The sequence below is a fragment of the Emydura macquarii genome, unplaced genomic scaffold (assembly GCF_026122565.2).
Source record: "Emydura macquarii macquarii isolate MOO-44397 ecotype Brisbane River unplaced genomic scaffold, CSIRO-AGI_Emac_v2 contig_705, whole genome shotgun sequence".
Taxonomy (NCBI): Eukaryota; Metazoa; Chordata; order Testudines; family Chelidae; genus Emydura; species Emydura macquarii.
The window spans coordinates 8,810,688-8,827,964 of NW_027130842.1; the positions used below are offsets into that span (position 1 = coordinate 8,810,688).

The following is a 17,277-nucleotide window of genomic DNA, read 5'->3' on the forward strand; positions in this document are numbered from 1 at the left end:
GCCTCAACGGTTCTTCTAATTGGAAACTCTTTTTTTTTTTGATGACAGAGATTGTGAATTTAGTGCTCGTGAAAAGTCTTTTATTGTGACAACAATAACAATTAAATTAATCTATTTATTAACATACAGCAGGGAGTTAGGTTACAAACTTCTCTGCACGACCCTACCAATGTACTTTTACTTTTTCTAGGGGATCCACCTCTTAACGAGAGGGTAATTCAGCCTCTGTGCTCATGCAATCCTTGGCCTCTATATCAAAAGTGTCAGCAAAAATGTTAGTTTTGGTATTGTTGATTGTGATGTGTGCTGCATCCATTAGACACTGGATTGAAACCTTCAACTCATTTCACATAAGCTACCAAGCAGCTTTCAAGTAGTAATAACTTTTGATCACTGATAATCTGGCCTGTATTTGAACCAGTGACCTGGAGATGAAAGAGTTTTCCCATTTCTTGCTCCTGAAACTATGTAGGTCTTGAGAGAAAAGTGTTTGTGATATGTATTGTGCTTAAGAGGAGCTCAAAGGCATAGTTTTGAAATGGAAAAAAAAATCAAATATTTGTGGAATATTCTGAATAGAATATTAATGATCAAAGAAATATAAATCAGCTTTCTTGAAAAAACAAATGGCTGTCTGAATTTTTTCCTCTTTTTAATTTTAGGTTTTCAATAATGCTTTTTGGCATTTGATCCAACAAGTATTAGGTAATAAGGTTCCTCCCAATTTTGAATTCGCTTTCAGATCCTTCACTTTGGATTTTAAAGCCAATGATGCTTCTGTGGAAGACAATGTATCTTCAGGTACTGTGCTGATATTATTAATCATTTTATTCAGACTTGTCTGTCCATTTCTGTTCCAGGGGGAGCTGTTCGCATGTCCTGTATAGGTATTATACCTAAATAGCTGAACTTTTGGACTGTTTCTAGCTGGTTTACATTAAAGGTTCTTGTGGAACCCCTTCCTAATATGACCATTTTCTTAATGCTGATGGTGAGAGCATATGCCTGACAAGCACTTGAAAGGCAGTCCATGAGTTCTTGTAGTGGCCTTTCATTGTGGGCTATAAGGGTAGCATCATCAGCGAATAAAAGTTCTAATTAGCACCTTTTTTACTTTGGTCTTTGCCTTAAGTCATGGGAGACTGAAGAGTTTTCTATCCCATCTTTGTGGAGATGCACTTCATCTTTCATGTCCTTAAATGCACAGTTCAGGAATACTGAGAAGAAGATTCCAAAGAGTGTAGGGGCAACAACACATCCTTGCTTCACTTCGCTTTTCATCACAAAACTGTCTGAAGTACACCCATAAAACTGGATATTTGCTCTCATGTTGTCGTGAAATGAACATATAAGACTTAACAAGGTTGATGGACATCCTGTCTTTTCTAGTATTGAAAATAGACCTGCTCTGCTGACTGTGTTGGATGCTTTGGTTAGGTCCACAAAGACAATGTACAGTGGTGGATTTTGTTCTCTGAACTTTTCTTGAAGATGCAGAAAAAATATCATGTCTATAGTTGATCTTCGAGACCTGCATCCACACTGTGATTCAGGGTAGACACGATTCTCTAGCTATTGTAGGTGGACTATAATGACTTTTGTGAAAGCTTTTCCTGCTACACTTATAGTAATGAGATACCCCTGTAGTTGTTAGTCACTCTTTTCACCTTTGTTTTTATACAGAGTGATGATGTTTGCATCACGCTTCTCTTGTGGTACCTCACCCTCTTTCCAGTATTTAAGTAGCAACTGATAAAGATATGGTAGTATGCACTTAAGAATTTCCACTGGGGTGGTATCTTTTCCAGGAGCTTCGTCACTTGATAGCAAATCAATGGCCTTACTTAGCTCTTCTACAACGGGCTCCACATCTAGCTCTGGCAAGACCTGTAGAGTTGGTATTTGATCCTGTGATTCACTGGAGAGGTTCCTTTCTTGTGCATATAGCCTTGAATAATGTTCAACCCACTGAGACAGCTGCTTACTTTTATCTGCAATAATTTCACCATTTTGTGATTTAAGAGGGGCAATCCTATTGACAGTGGGGCCTACAGCTTTCTTCAGGCCATCATACATGACTTTGAGATTTCCTGTATCTGAAGCTGTCTGTATCTCTTCACAGAGCTTGATCCAGTAGTGATTTGCACAGTGCCTACTTGCTTGCTGTATCTTGGTTTTTACATGTCTAAGTCTCACTTTGGTGCTCTCTGTTGGCTTCTTATTGTGTTCCAGGTAAGGCTGTATTCTTAATGTTAATAAGAGGTAACAGTTTCATTTCATTTTCTTCAAATCAGTCCTTTTGTGATGGTCTCTTTCACCCAAATGTAGGATTGTTATTCTTAAATCTTCTCAATATTCCTCTGCCTTCTCGTAGTGACTTCCCATGCATGCTGAGTTCAAAAGCCTTCACAAACTTTTGACATTTCCTTTGTTTTTGATGTTAGAGAGTTGATTTGGGGCTTGCTCTGAAGTTTTCCTCTGTATAGGGTTAGCTGTAATCTTTACTTTGCTAATGATCAAGAGTGGTTGGTGTCACAATCAGCACTATGAAACGTGCAAGTGTTCTGCACTGAGGGGAGGTCTTTCCTTCTGACAATGGCAAGGTCTAATTGGTGCCAGTGGCCTGATCATGGCTGTCACCATGACACTTTGTGGTGATCTTTTCCTGCAGAATATGAATTGGTAATACACATTTGGTTTTGGAGGCAGAATTCAAGAAGTTGTTGGCCATTCTTATTCATCTTGCCAATGCCAAAATATCCTTGGCAGTCTGGCCATGGGTTCAGTGCCAACTCTTGCATTGAAGTCACCAAGAAGGAAAAGTTGCTCAGTCGATGGTGTTTTTTTGATGATTTGATACAAAGAGCTGTAAAAATGTATCCTCCTCTTCAGGGCTAGATTTAAGTGTTGGTACATAAGCACTAATGATGTTGACAAAGCTGATAATCATCTGAAATTTAAGTAAGATAATGTGCTCTGACTTCCCAGTAGGTTTCTAGGAGCTTTACTCACTTATTTCTCAGACAAAACCAATACCATGCAGCCAATTTTCTTCGCTGCTTTTACCCTGCCAAATGAAGGTATAATTGGTCTCTTGGTCAGAGCCAGTATCTGCAAGTCTTGTTTCCTGAAGTGCTGCAATGTCAACATTAAATTTGTACAACTCATGGTCTGTCAAAACTGACTTCCGTATGCTGCTTGTGTATTGTAGGTCATCATCGTCTGTCAATTCTAGGCATATGGCCCTCACATTCCAGCTTCCAAGCCGGAAAGTTCTTAGTTTTGTTTTTTTCCAGATGCAAGTATTCTATCTGCCTTTCAACTTTTGGTCTAATCCCATGCACTCATGGGGCAGACAGACAATGGCAGGTCAGCACCTGACTGTCCGGGGGCTGGCTGGCTTTGTGGCAGGAGGTGGCTGACCAGTGGAATGCAATGATTCCTTCCACCATCGAAAGTGACCCATGGGACCTGCTCTGTGTCAATCAAGTGAGAGCTTATAACCTATAACTGCCCCTTCCATGTTGTATCCATGCTGCCAGCAAGGATGGAGTGTCCTCTCCATATAATATGGCTGCAATAGCCTGGGCAATTAATATGGAGGTGTTGCTTTGCCTATGTGTCAGCAACTCCCTCTCAGCTTCACTGATTTGGACCAAAGGAAGGACAGAAGTCAATACATTTGGAACCAGCTATGCTGCAGGAGTTGGCACTGCAGAGAAGATCTTCCATCTGCCTGCCTTCAAGACTCCACTCCTAGATTGGTTATCAGCCACGCTGAAAGTCCCAGTCTGTCCTGCATGGATGCTGTTGACAAATACACTTAGTGAATTTGCTCACCCGTCTTTTGATGGCATTTCCTCCATCAGGGGTTCCACTACCCTCCTCTGGCACTCATCTGCCCAAAGCCATTAGCGCTTCCTGAGGTTTCTGGGTTAATTAACTGCCACCTAGCACTCAGCATTGACCAGTACGTGTTGTACCACTTATGGTCATAGCAGTAGCAAGTTCTCAATTCTAGCCTGACCTGGCCTGAGTTTCTGATAATAAATAGATAAATAAATAAGTCTTATAAATAGCTGTGTAATCCATAGACAAACTGCTGTGTCATTCCTGCTTCCCCTCTGATGGGCTTATCAAAAGAGAGGATAACAGTATATTGTGTATAAATATTGTGAAAAAAGTGTTTAAATTGTCGTCTCTAAGATTCAAGATAAGATCTCTTTGAGATGAATGGGAAGTTCACATCTGGGTTTTTGTTTTAGACTATCTGCATGCAGACTCAGCCAGACTACACATTTATACTTGGCTAACATTGGTAAGATTTTCTTCACAGCCACAATGGCTCAAAAGATTCATTATTTTTAAAAGGATGTACTTAGTAGAGCCACACAGATCTACTTTATATCCGCGGATGTATTGTTCGCCATGTTTGCGGATTGCAGGTCAGATGCAGATCCAAATTTTGTATTTGCACAGGGCTCTACTGCTTAGATTGTGTACTAGCAAAAGGTGGATTCCATTGCAAATGTTGTGGTTGCAGAAAATCAAGGGTCCTGACTATGCTCATAAAATCCAAATAGGTGTTCTGACCCCTCTCTTTCAATCCCAGTCTCTTGTTTAAGTAATAGATTTTCTTTTTGACTCACAAATTCTTTATTAACAATAGTATCTTAAAATCTCAGGCTCTTGAGAATCTTTTAGATACAACCCAAAACATAAATTTCTTTCTTGTGAGTAGAGCCTTGTTGGTTCAAAGTCAAAATTCGGCATGGCTAAAATCTATACAGATAATGTGTTTTTGTGAGTACAGTTATATAGGAAGCCTGTTTAGATATTTCCTCTTGTCTAGAAATCAAGACATCAGCTACAATAATTGTATCCACATCCTAGACAGAGCAAGGCAAATAACTGTTTTTCTGATTCACTAGCCATTCCAAAAAATAAATATGAAAATCATTTTGGGGTGAACAAAATGTGTAGTTTGACTGAAAAATGAACCATTTTGTTACAATTTTCAGCATTTTTAAAGACTTTAAAATAAAATTAAAGGAAATTTTAAAAGAAAAAATTCATTTTGAATAAAAATCAGAAAGTCTGTTTGAAAAGAACCAAATGTTCCTTAGCATGCTTGAATGTAGTACTGTTTCAAACACCATTATGTTAAAGGGTACCAGCAGGATCTACATGGACCAATTAATTAAAAAACACATTAGTGCACATTATAAATCACACCCCCACATTACCCCACCATATAGACAAGCCTTTAGCGTAAAACTGAGTTTGTGACATGTGAGTTGGAAATAAGACCCATCACACTGTTCTCATATGGAAGCCACAAGCATCCTTTAAATGGGAAGAACTTTGAATCCCTGTTCAGGATGACTGGCTTCAAACTGGTGATCTGCAGGTGAAAGGCTTTGTAACCAATTATCAATGCCCTAAAGCCTTAAAATTAGGCTTACTTACTTGAAAGATAAGTTTGTTAGAACTTTATTTAACATATTTAGAGCTTACACAGACCGAGATTCCATATTCTCAACACACAGGCAAAAACCATCCACACACTGCTCTCCTGCAGACCTGCTGTATAATCAAGAACTTTGTTATGTACTTAAAGGGATAGCTAGCATTAACAAAAGTACAAATAAGATAAAAAAGACTAACACAATATTCCCATTTAGTTCTAGAAACAACGTTTTGCAATATAAAATCATTTCTATAATTACAATTACTTCATGCTGCTCATACTAATTTAAGAGGAGACACTATAGATTTATTGAATGAGATAACTGAGGCCTTACATTCAACTGAATGGCATTGATTGTCTGGGTAACCTCTGCTATCCCAGTGCTATTGCTCAGGCTTCCCTGCCTGCAGCACAAGATTGGTTCAGTGAAAGGGAGGTTATTGAGTTGAAAATCATAAAATAACAAAGAGAAGAAGAGGAGCAATTTAGATGATGTAACAATAAAGTTTAGGTTTAATGGCAGTAGCCTGTAAAATTGCTACAGGTTTAGGGATAGAGACTATTCCTGCTCCTCCTACCACCTGCCGGCTTGGCCCACCAAAAACAATATATATAGATATAGATATAAATAGAAGATATATATATGGAAGATTGCAAAGTCAAGTACTCAAACTTTAGGAAATACCAGAAAAAATGTTATCTTTGCAACCTTAACTCGGTCCTCTTTTGCATGTGCATGATAATATAGTCTTTAATTACTTGATCATATACTCTTTTTTTCTTCCCTAGATGGATAGTCAGCAGGGTTTGAGCCAGGGCTTTTAGCTCTGCTGCACAGACCTTGAGATAACAGAACCTATTGGTAGTAGAAGTATACTGTTATCCTCTCTTTTGATATGCTTCTGGTGGGGGGTAGCAAGAATGACACAGCAATTTGCCTGTGGGTTACACAACTGTTTGAGACTCAACATTTCACAATATCAGAATTCAGCTATTGGCTGTGGGAGGTGAATGTGGTCTAGAGACTAAATTAGTAATTGCAGACAGGATAGACAAGCGCATAGATGTGGCATATTTATTTTGAAAGGCAGAGTACTTAAGTGGATAAGGTACAGTTCTGTCATATAGAGACCTGTCTGGAGTGGCCTTCTACCTTATTTGTTAGAAAGGATGTGACAGTGGTCTGCTTCCTGGGATAGGTATATGAAGCCTTGGACAGTAATAAGGGCTGTGATGTATTAACAGTATTCATAGAAGAGGGGAGATCAGAAGCCATGGTTTCCTGGCTTCAAGCCCAGGGCACTGTTCCCGAAGCCAAAGGGAGTTTATCAGGGGAGTCTTTAATTCTCTCTAGTTATGCCTGAGATTTTACCTGATATGCAGGAAGGTGTGACTGGACTCTGAGATATGTGAGTGAAACATCGGACTCAGGTCAATAACAGAATTCTTTGTGGGAATTTTTTTTGTATTATTATGGAGGTGACCATTGTGGCTCCCTCATTAAGATTGAATTGATTTTTTTGCACTTAAACAATGTTGATGTTTAAATTGTTAGGCTTCATAGTTAACAAAAGTATTCAGATTAATACAGGCACTTCATATCTTTTGGAGCTCTTATTTCAGGCTGTCTGTAGACTCTAACATCACTCAATCAGTTCACATTTGCTTAATATTTTGTAGGTTATTTTCCAGCTAGAACAAGAGACTTAAATTAAATTCAGTGACACAAGATGGCTCCCACTAGGAGAAATACAGCTTACCAAACCACTATGAGCTGGACAAATTTGACCCATGACATTAGCACAGTAGTTGCATGAAAACACCATGTAATTACACAATAAATATATGTTCCCACTTGGTTATATCTTGATAACAGTCCTTTAACTTGCATTGTTTCTTATATAGTAAAATTTATAACAGGATGATGATATAGCATAAATGGAAGCTTTTTGAGAAAATCAAGGCATTTCTGGAATATAGCTCACACAGTTGCTTAACTTTCAGTCAAGCAGTTGCAGTTGTAGTCCTTCACATCACACCCTGTTGGCAGTACTGGTCATTGTTCTCGTTCTTTCAGAGGTGATAGAGCTAAATGTTCCAGTTGCTTGGCAGAACAGAACTCCAACTTCTGAAGAAGAAGCTGCAGTGCTTAAACTGCAAGCCAACTGGAGAGGAACCTATATTAGGCAATTGATAAATGGCAGAAAACCAGGTAGGCCTTTTAAAATCTTTTTTACGTGTTTAATGTTTCACCATATTAATTTATCTGTGCTACCCTCTTACTAGTTATCTAAATATCTGATTAAAAATTCTACTAGGAGTGCAGTGAAATATTATAGATTAAATGAAGATGGCTGATTAAATTGAACATATTGCTTGACACAAAGCCCGGTGTCAGTGTCTACACTGCAATCGGAGATGTGATTGTAGCTCATGTTGGCATAGCTGAGTTACCTTTAATCTAGCTAGAGCAGCTAAAAATAGCAGAGAAGTTGCAGTGGCATGGATCACAGCACAGGCTGTACAGGTCTGCCCGGAACTCTGTACATACTTGAGTTACTAGCCCGTGTCAGGATCTGTGCTGCCATGTTGTCACTGCTTCTTTCAAAGCTGCTTTTAACCTCTGACTGCAGTGCAGGCATACCCTTAGTCCCATCAGTGATGCTACAAATTCACCATAAACCTGACCTATAGAGTCCAGTAAGTCAATAGAAAGACTGCCATTGGTTTCAATGGGCTATGGATCAGGTCCTATGTAAATATAGTTTCAGTTAGCTCAAAATATTGTGACAGATTTAGTTTGTGGAAAGTAATATAATTTATTACATACACCAGTTCCCTCAGAATACAGTTATATTAAGCCACAAAATGAAACTCTGTTCACTTAAAAGTAATACTATTCCTTTAAACTGTAATGCACTTATCATAAGTATTCACACAGATTTCTACGAATAAAACAAGAGCTTAACATAGTCAGTTTATTGCTATTGCTACATAAAGGTTTATGTATGTTTTACTAAAAATATTTGAATATTTTGATGCCCACTTGTGATGAAACATACAGTAGCATTTTCAAGAGAATGTGTATGAACAGCTGGCATGGGTGAATCATAAAGAGATTGAAAAAGTAAGAAGAGTTGCCTTTTTAGGTTTGTCAATTACATATTGTATAGTCACGTTTTGTTGTGTATGTTTTTGTTTTTGTTTTTATGTAGATAGTGAAGAAGATTTTAACAGTTTGAATTTGGGTCAGTAGAGAATTTAAATGTCACTGGCAAAATAGTCCATGAATCTTACTCTGGCTGGGAAAGAGATTTTGATAAAAATAGTACGACCAGATTGGGAGGTGAGGGGGAGAGAGATTGAGTAAATCATTGTATATCACTGACAATTATAATATAAAAACCAATGTTAAAAATTACAAATAAGTGTATGACAAAACAAGGATTTTCACCATTCATACTCTAAAAACAGTGCTTAATCTCAGACAGATCTACATCAGAGACCTGGCAAGGGAGGTCAGCAGAAAGTCCAAGAATGCATCAGCATAATGGATCTTTCAAATCCCAATAATAATAATAATTAATAAAAACATTTGCATATCTATAGCTGGAGATCTCAAAGCACTTTGATATTAATGAGTTAGTTAATGAGGATTACACAATAACCCTGTAAGGAAAGTAATTATTAACCCCTTTTACAGATGAGGAAATAGAGGCATGGAGTTTAAGGGCCTGGTTTTCAAAAGGGCAAAAGTCCAGGAGCTTGCGCAAAAATACATTTAATGCTTTAGTTTTACTGAATCTTCTTAATCTTTTCATAATATATTGCATGGGATAGAGCCGTATATCATGAATATTGTCCACTCTCGTGGATTTCATATGAAAGTCTTGCAAATAAAAGTCTTAAATAAAATTGTGCAAGTCCAGCATGATGTAGTACAATTTTTTCTTACAAATATGATATAGTTGATGATTCAGTTGAATCCTGACTTTCTTCTGAAGCAGATGAGCATCAAATTTTCCGATGTGATTGGCATTTTCTTTCCTATGGTGGCCCATTCATATGAGAAGTTTTTGTGCTGCTATTGGGTGATCTCAGAGAGGACTTTGCGCTATCAGCACTTTATTATTTTATCTACTCACTTCATCTAAGTAAATGAACCATGGTGATCTTTCCAGCCAGCGCAGGAAAAGGGACACACTGGGTGTCAAGGCAACAGCTGTCATATGATTACATTGTTCTGACAGCTCATGAATGCCTTGGCACAGAAAACTGTTCTCTTGTGAGTGACAAATGATCCATGGGTACCACCTCCCTCAGTAATACACCATCCTTTTCAGGTTGGCTCTTCCCTTTGATTGCCACTGTCACCCTTATGAAGGCTTTTTCTCTCCATACATTGTTCATTGTACGCCTGGGTCAGTCTTGTCTTCTTTGGACAGGCACCATCTCTCTCCTTCAAATCTCTCCTTTAAAATCCACTTCTTCAAGCAATCCCTCCATCATTCTTTTCCTCATCCATAATCCCAACACTCTCCTTCTCCTGAACTGTTATCCCTAGTCTTGCCTTATTTAGGCTTTTTGCTCCAAATAATTTAGAGCCTACCTTATTTATGTTTGGCAAGCACCATATAAATTAACAGTGCTTCAGTCTATATTCATCATTCTGTTCTTCTGGAGATTTAGCTTTTCATGTATCAGTTGCCAACTGGGTTTTTCCCAACTCTTTTCTTTTGTTTTTTCTACTGCCCTTTCTCAGTTCTTACTTCTCTCCACTTTTTTCCATGTCTTTTACTTAACTTATTTTTTCTTCTCTCTTTCCAGTCCTTCTCATCATTTTTTCTCTTCTTCCATGTATACATATCCTATTTTCTCTCTTACTGTCCCATACAATGTTTCTTTTTTTCTCCCGTCTTTGTTTAGATTCCCCCCCTTCTTTTTCTAATTCCCTGCATGTAGGTTATGGTATTAATTACAAGGAAATGTCAATATGACTAAGCTTACAGTTAAATGTGCTGATCAGTGCCTCTATTGATCACTGAAGTTACTTCACCTTGCTGCAGCACATTATAATTTATATGGGGATCTGTATTTCAGGAGAAGGGACTGATCACATCTTTCTTCACTATAGCAGGTGGGTTGATCAGCATTTGCACAAGGAGAATTATGAAGATACAGGAAATTTACTGCCTTGAAGAAGAAATTAGTATACAGAAGTGCAAGAATTCTCTTAAATTTAAAATAAGAACATAACTTGATTCAGAACATGACTGACTTGTCCCAGTAATTTTTTTCACAAGTTTTTTTAGAGAACAATGAAAAAGTTAAATAGTCTGTAAATTTTCTAACGCATTTTGCTATTTTCAGGTACTAAGGAGAATGCAAATGTCAAAGAAACACTGCAAAAACTGTGGACTTTGATTGAGTCAAATATTGAACAGTGTGGTGTAACTCTTCTAAGGTATTATGTCATAAATGAACATTTTATATTGCAGCCTGTTCAGCAGAAGTCTTTGTATAAACATCCAGTCAGTGTTTTATCAGAATGAATATGATAAAAGAAGGACTTGTTTTGAAAACTTTGTTAAACATAGTAAGCATTTGAGATTTTCAAAGAAGGTATAATATATAGACTTCATTGTGATGGCCATATGCACCTCAAAAACATCTACCAAATCTACTAGTTAGGTTGGAGTTTTACCTTCCTGCTATCTCATTTGTTGTGTTCACAGTGTGGGTATTCTACAGCTTGTTTTACAAATGTAAATATGGTATTGATATGGCTTGTACACTAGGACTTGTGCCATCATAGCTATGTTGATTAGGGTAGTGATTTTTTCATACTCCTAACCAACACAGCTATGCTGGAGCCTTCTTCGCAACAGTACAAACAAGCCTACCTAAGGGTCCAGAGAGTCCACTGGTTCTGGGTTCATGGCAAAGTCTTTGTTAGGAACTGAGGGGAAAAAATGTTTTAAGGATTCCGCCTGGTGTTTCAGGACTTAATTGGCCCTGGCTGTACTGACAAATTCTCCTACACAAATAAGGAAACAAACAAAAATAGACACAAGAAAAAAAACCCTAAATGACAAACAAAAAATGACAAAACATTGATACAAGGAGCCCTTGAAGAACTGCATTAAATTAATTTTGGATTATGTATCTTTAAGTTAATGATGGCAGAGTTTGGCTCCACTGTGTGACTGTCATTTTGTTCAAATGAAACGGGCATATTATCATTCATAAAAAGTAACTGTGAGGTAATTTGTATAGTTCTTCTTCGAGTGCTTGCTCATGTCCATTCTGAATTAGGTGTATGCACACTGCATGCACCAGTGCCGGAAATTTTTTCCCCCTAGTGGTATCTATAGGGCTCTAGTGCCCTGTGCAGTTGTGTGCATATGCGTTTGTATATAGGGCACTTCTGGCCACCCTCCCTCTCAGTTCCTTCTTACCACCAGTTATGGTGTTGGAATACTGTCTTGCTCTTGCAAGCGACTAATTTTCCTAGAGATTTGTTTAATTAATCGGTGTATATAGTTACTGTTGTTTGTCTCATTAGTTAGTGAGTTTGGTTAGCATTTACCCAGGGTCAGGGCATGCCCCGGTCCCTGGGGTTTAAACCCTACAGTTCCTGCAAAAAAACAATGCCCCTGGATGACCCGCACCAAAGTTGTCTAAAGTTCTTGGACGAGGCACACGTGTGGGAAAAGTGCAAAATTTGCAAAAAAGTTTTTGTCCTCAAATGTGTAAGGACAGAAACATTAGGCTAAAAGCCATCTTGATGGAGTCAGTCCTTACACCAGCATCAGAGCTGAGGTCAGAGTCGGCACCGAGCATGGTGGCATTGAGGAGTGCTCCTCCGGGATCGGAGTCCACTCGGCACCGTTCAAAGTCCTTGGTACCGAAGAAGCACTTGAAGAGCCAGGAGGAGAGGGGTCGCTCACCAGCACCGAAACCGGCTAAGAAGGAAAGTGTGCTAGCGAGACCCGCATCAGGCTGCTTGCCCCTATCAGCACCAAGGGAAGCTGCCTGTAAGGGCGTTGAGTCCGGTGCCCATGCCACTGCCAACCTCAGGTAGCGGTAGAAGTCCGCAGCACTTGGTGATTCCCACCACGCCTGAGGCATTCCAGATGATGAAGGACTTGCTTGTAGCCCCTGTGCCGCTTACACCTAGGGAAGGCAGGCAGGTGTATCATGAACTATCAGTTCCTTTGGGAGGTTCATCGAGGGGAAAGACTTCATTAGATCAACCTCAATGGTCCCCTGTAGGGAGACGGTTGCCGAGCCAGCGGTACCGGTCTCCGGAACGGTACCGTGAGAGGTCGGAATCCCGCGCTTGGTCTCCAAATCGTCAATGTCATTCTCCAGGGATCCGGCACCAGTCCCCAGAGAGCAGGCATCGATCTCAGGAGGGCTCCCACTCCCCCAGACAGAGGTGCAGATCAGACTTGCGGGAAAAAGTCCCTGGGATCCTGGTACCGATCGTTGGCCACATACAGAAAGCCAAGGGACAATACGCGGTGGCGGGATTCCCAGTGGGAAGGTTTCTGGCACGACACCGGAGTACCAATGTTCAAGGAAAGATGGGGGCAGACCGGCACCATTAGCCCTACAATGGTCACCCAGGGACACCTCCTCGGAATCGGAGGGAGAGGTGATAATCCCACCAAGAGCCCATCCTGCCCTCATCCAACCGGATTCCCTGTGCTGCCTCAGATGGGTTCCTGGCCTCAGAGACAGTGACAAGGACCCTGGCAGTTCTGGAACCCGTGGGGGTTCCCTTCAGCCTATGGTACCGCAGCCTTGCTTGACCACTGGTGCCTTGGTGCCGTGTCCTTCGGTGACCCAGGGAACAGCACCGGAATTATACGTGGACTAGGAACAGGAAGGGGCTTTGTCAACTGTCTGCTCAGAGACTCACCCGGGTAAGGAATGGGTGTGGGCGCCCCCTCAGGGATGAGCCTCCTCTTCCTCCTTTCCAGACGAGGCAGTGGCAGGCCCCTCCATGTCGGCCCCATTGGAATACTTCAGAGCCCACCAGGACTTGCTGAAATGAGTGGCAAGCAATCTGGGGCTCAAAATTGAAGAAGTCAAGGAGCCAGCTGTTGACTTCTTTGGTGTGCTAGCATCAGTAGCCCTCTCCAAAGTAGCCCTCCCAGTACATGAAGGGGTTATGAAGTTAGCCAAGGTGCTATGGCAGACCCCAGCTTCGCTGCCCCCCATGTCTGAGGCGCGGAAAAGAAGTACTATGTGTCAGCCAAAGCCTTTGAGTGCTTGTACACTCACCCCCATAAGGGTTGCTAGTGGTCGCGGCTGCAAATGAACACGACAGGCAGAGCCAAATGGGGTCTACACCTAAAAATAAATGGGCAAGGAAGCTAGATCTCTTTGGCCAAAAAGTTTATTCAACGGCTAGCCTGCAACTGAGAGTGGCCAACCAGCAGGCATTATTCGGGTGATACCATTATAACATCTGGCAGTTCCTCAATAAGTTCTTGGATCCCCTGCCACAGTCTGCCAGACAACAACTTGAAGCAATCCTGGAGGAGGGAACGGCAGGCAGCATCTGATGTGGGGACACAGCAGCAAGGGCGATGGCCTCTGCAATCTCTGTGAGGAGGGCATCCTGGCTCCAGTCCTCGGGCCTTTCCATTGAAGTCCAACAGTCCATACAGGACTTACCTTTTGATGGGGCGGCATTGTTTGCCAATCAAATGGATTCGAAGCTACATGGGCTTAAAGATTCGTGGGCCACGCTGCACTCCCTGGCCTTACATACCCCCTCCTCCTCCAGGAAGCACTTTAAGCCATACCAATCACAGAGGTTTGGGGGTCATCATCAAGACAAACCCTACTGGAAAAAGAATAAAGGATTTAAGCGTTGCCAGGGCCGCTCCCCAGCCTATGCTTACCAGTTGGGCTCTAGCCGACACTCCTCAGGAGGCAAGTGTACCTCTTGAGGATATGCTCGAGGGCAGTTTACCAGCCAGAGCCATGGATCCAGTCTCCAAACTGTTCTTCTGACTCTCCCCGTTCCTCCCAGTCTGGTCGGCCATAACATTGGACCGTTGGGTGTTGAGCACAGTAGCTTCAGGCTACATCCTCCAGTTTACCTCCATCCCAACCCACCCCCTCCTACTGTCCCTCTTCAGGGACCCCTCTTACAAGCAGCTTCTCGCTCAAGAGGTCACCACCCTCTCGCAGGTCGGTGCGGGGGAAAAGGTTTCTCAAGAGCTGAGAGGGACAGGATTCTATTCTTGCAATTTTCTGATCCCAAAGGCAAAAGGGGGACTCAGACCCATATTGGACCTGTGGAACTTCAACAAATATCTCAGGAAGTTAAAGTTCCGTATGGTCTCCCTGACTACCATTATACCCTCTCTGGATCCAGGCAACTGGTACGCCTTCCTCGACCTGCAAGATGCATATTTTCATATTTTCATATTTCCATTTTCCCGGGGCACAGGAGATTCCTACGCTTTACGCTGGACAACCAGCATTTTCAGTTCACGGCGCTCCACTATTCACAGTGCCTCGCATGTTCACCAAATGCATAGCCATGGTAGCAGCATATCTCAGGCATCGAGGCATACAGGTCTTCCCGTACCTGGACTGGTTCATTTGGGGCTGGTCAAAACAGCAAATGTAACATGGGATAGAGGTTGTGCAGAATGCCTGTCAAGTTCTTGGCCTACTGATAAATGCGCAAAAGTCAATGCTCAGACCAGTGTAAAAGATAGAGTTCATAGGGGTATTCTTAGACTCTATTCAAGCAAAGGCATTCCTGCCAGAGGCCAGGTTTCGCACTATTTCAGATCTCATAGCCAGCCTGTCAGCCCACCCACTTACTGCAGCAAGGGTGTGCCTCAGCCTTCTGGGGTATATGGCAGCCTGTACCTATGTGGTCCAGAACGCACAATTACATCTCAGGTCTCTGCAGATGTGGCTAGCATTGGTGTACTCCCCAGCCTGTCACCAGTTGGACAGGATACTCACCATCCCTCTGCAGATACTTATCTCCCTATCCTGGTGGACAAAATCCCATCGTGTGTTGGTGGGAGTACCATTCATGGCTCAGAAGCCATCACTGTCCTTGGTGTCGGATGCGTCGACTTGGGATGGGGAGTGCACCAGGGAGCACTTCAAACTCAAGGTCTCTGGGTCCAAGGATGAGATGATTCTGCACATCTGTGTAAAATAACTCAGAGTGATGCACCTGGCATGTGAGGTGTTCCTGCCTCGAATCTCCAACAAAGTCATGTGAGTCCTTACGGATAATATGGCGGCGATGTATTACATAAGCAGGCGGGGAGAGGGTGCCAGATCATCAGCCCTCTGCCCGGAGGCCTTGCAACTTTGGGATCTCTGCGTGAGCCATGGCATCCAGCTGCAAGCGGTACACCTTCCTGGGGCCAGGAACGCTTTGGCAGATTGCCTAAGCAGGTCCTTCTGTTCTCACCATGAGTGGTCTCTACATCCAGAGGTGACAAACTCTGTTTTCCAGAGATGGGGCACTTCCCAGGTGGACCTCTTCGCCACCCCAAAGAACAGAAAATGCAACCTGTTTTGCTCCTTCTGAGGGATCAACAGTGCTTCCTTCACTGATGTGTTTCTCCTCTCGTGGTCAGGTCACCTCATGTATGCTTTTCCTCTGACTCCACTGTTATACAAGGTCCTCATAAAGATCAAAACGGACAGGATGCAAATCATCCTGGTAGCCCCAGCATGGCGGCGTCAACATTGGTACATCACTCTGATGGAGCTATCAGTGGCCCGCCTGTGGAAGCTCCCGCTAGGGTCAGACCTCCTCTCCCAGGACAAAGATCGGCTACTTCATCCAGACCTCACCTCCCTGCACCTGACACTGTGGAAGCAGAGTGCAGAAGAGCAGTTCTGTTCAGCTCAGGTCCAAAAAGTCCTAATGGAAAGTAGGAAGCCATCCATGAGGACATCCTACCGAGCAAAGTGGAGGCGATTTACATATTGGTTGGCACATCAGAACATTTCCCCAACAAAAGCGTCCGTGCAAGTGATCTTGGACTATTTGTTACACCTGAAGTGGAAAGGACTGGCCTTCTCATCAATTAAGGTCCACCTGGTTGCAATTTTGGTGTTTCACCCTCCTATCCAAGGTAGGACAGTTTTCTCTCACAAGATGATGGCATGCTTCCTGAAAGGGTTAGAGAGGCTCTTCCCGCTAATCAGAGATCCAGTTTCCCAATGGGATCTGACCCTCATCCTCTCTGGGTTTACTTGGCTCCCATATGAGCCCCTGGCGTTGTGCTCGCTCATTCACCTGTCTTGGAAAGTGGCTTTTCTGGTCGCCATCACTTTGACAAGGAGGGTGTTGGCATCGGAGCCTCCTTACATGGTTTTTTTCAAGGACAAGGTCCAATTATGCCTGCACCCAGCATTCCTGCCAAAAGTGGTCTCCTGCTTCCATGTGAACCAGTATATTTTTCTACCAGTTTTCTATCTGAAGCCGCACAGGTCAAGTGAAAAGAGGTGTCTCCGCTCTCTAAACGTGAGAAGGGCTCTTGCATTCTACTTGAACAGGACTAAGTCCTTCCAACACTCAACCCACCTCTTTGTAGCAATTGCTGATTGTATGAAAGGCAGCCTGGTCTCCACGCAATGTATCTCGTCATGGATCATGGCCTGCATCTGGGCCTGCTATGAGCAGGCAGGAGTAACACCTCCAGCGCTAATATCGGTCCACTCTATGAGAGCACAAGCTTCCTCGGTGGCGTTTCTTGCTCATGTACACATTGAGGATATTTGCAAAGCTGCTACGTCGTCTT

At 42.3% G+C, this 17,277-nt stretch overlaps 1 protein-coding gene across 4 annotated transcripts in view; it reads left to right on the forward strand.

Moving 5' to 3' along the window:
- The window catches only part of ADGB (androglobin), a 170,386-nt gene that overhangs the window by 89,637 nt on the left and 63,472 nt on the right, over nucleotides 1-17,277 (forward strand). For all 4 annotated transcript variants that reach the window (XR_010918636.1, XM_067542212.1, XM_067542213.1 and 1 more), the window contains 3 exons: nucleotides 663-801; nucleotides 7,548-7,682; nucleotides 10,841-10,934. Coding sequence is in view for 3 of the 4 variants with exons in the window: in XM_067542212.1 (XP_067398313.1) it covers nucleotides 663-801; nucleotides 7,548-7,682; nucleotides 10,841-10,934 (368 nt within the window). In the remaining variant the exon portion in view is untranslated. The remainder of the gene's footprint in view (nucleotides 1-662; nucleotides 802-7,547; nucleotides 7,683-10,840; nucleotides 10,935-17,277) is intronic.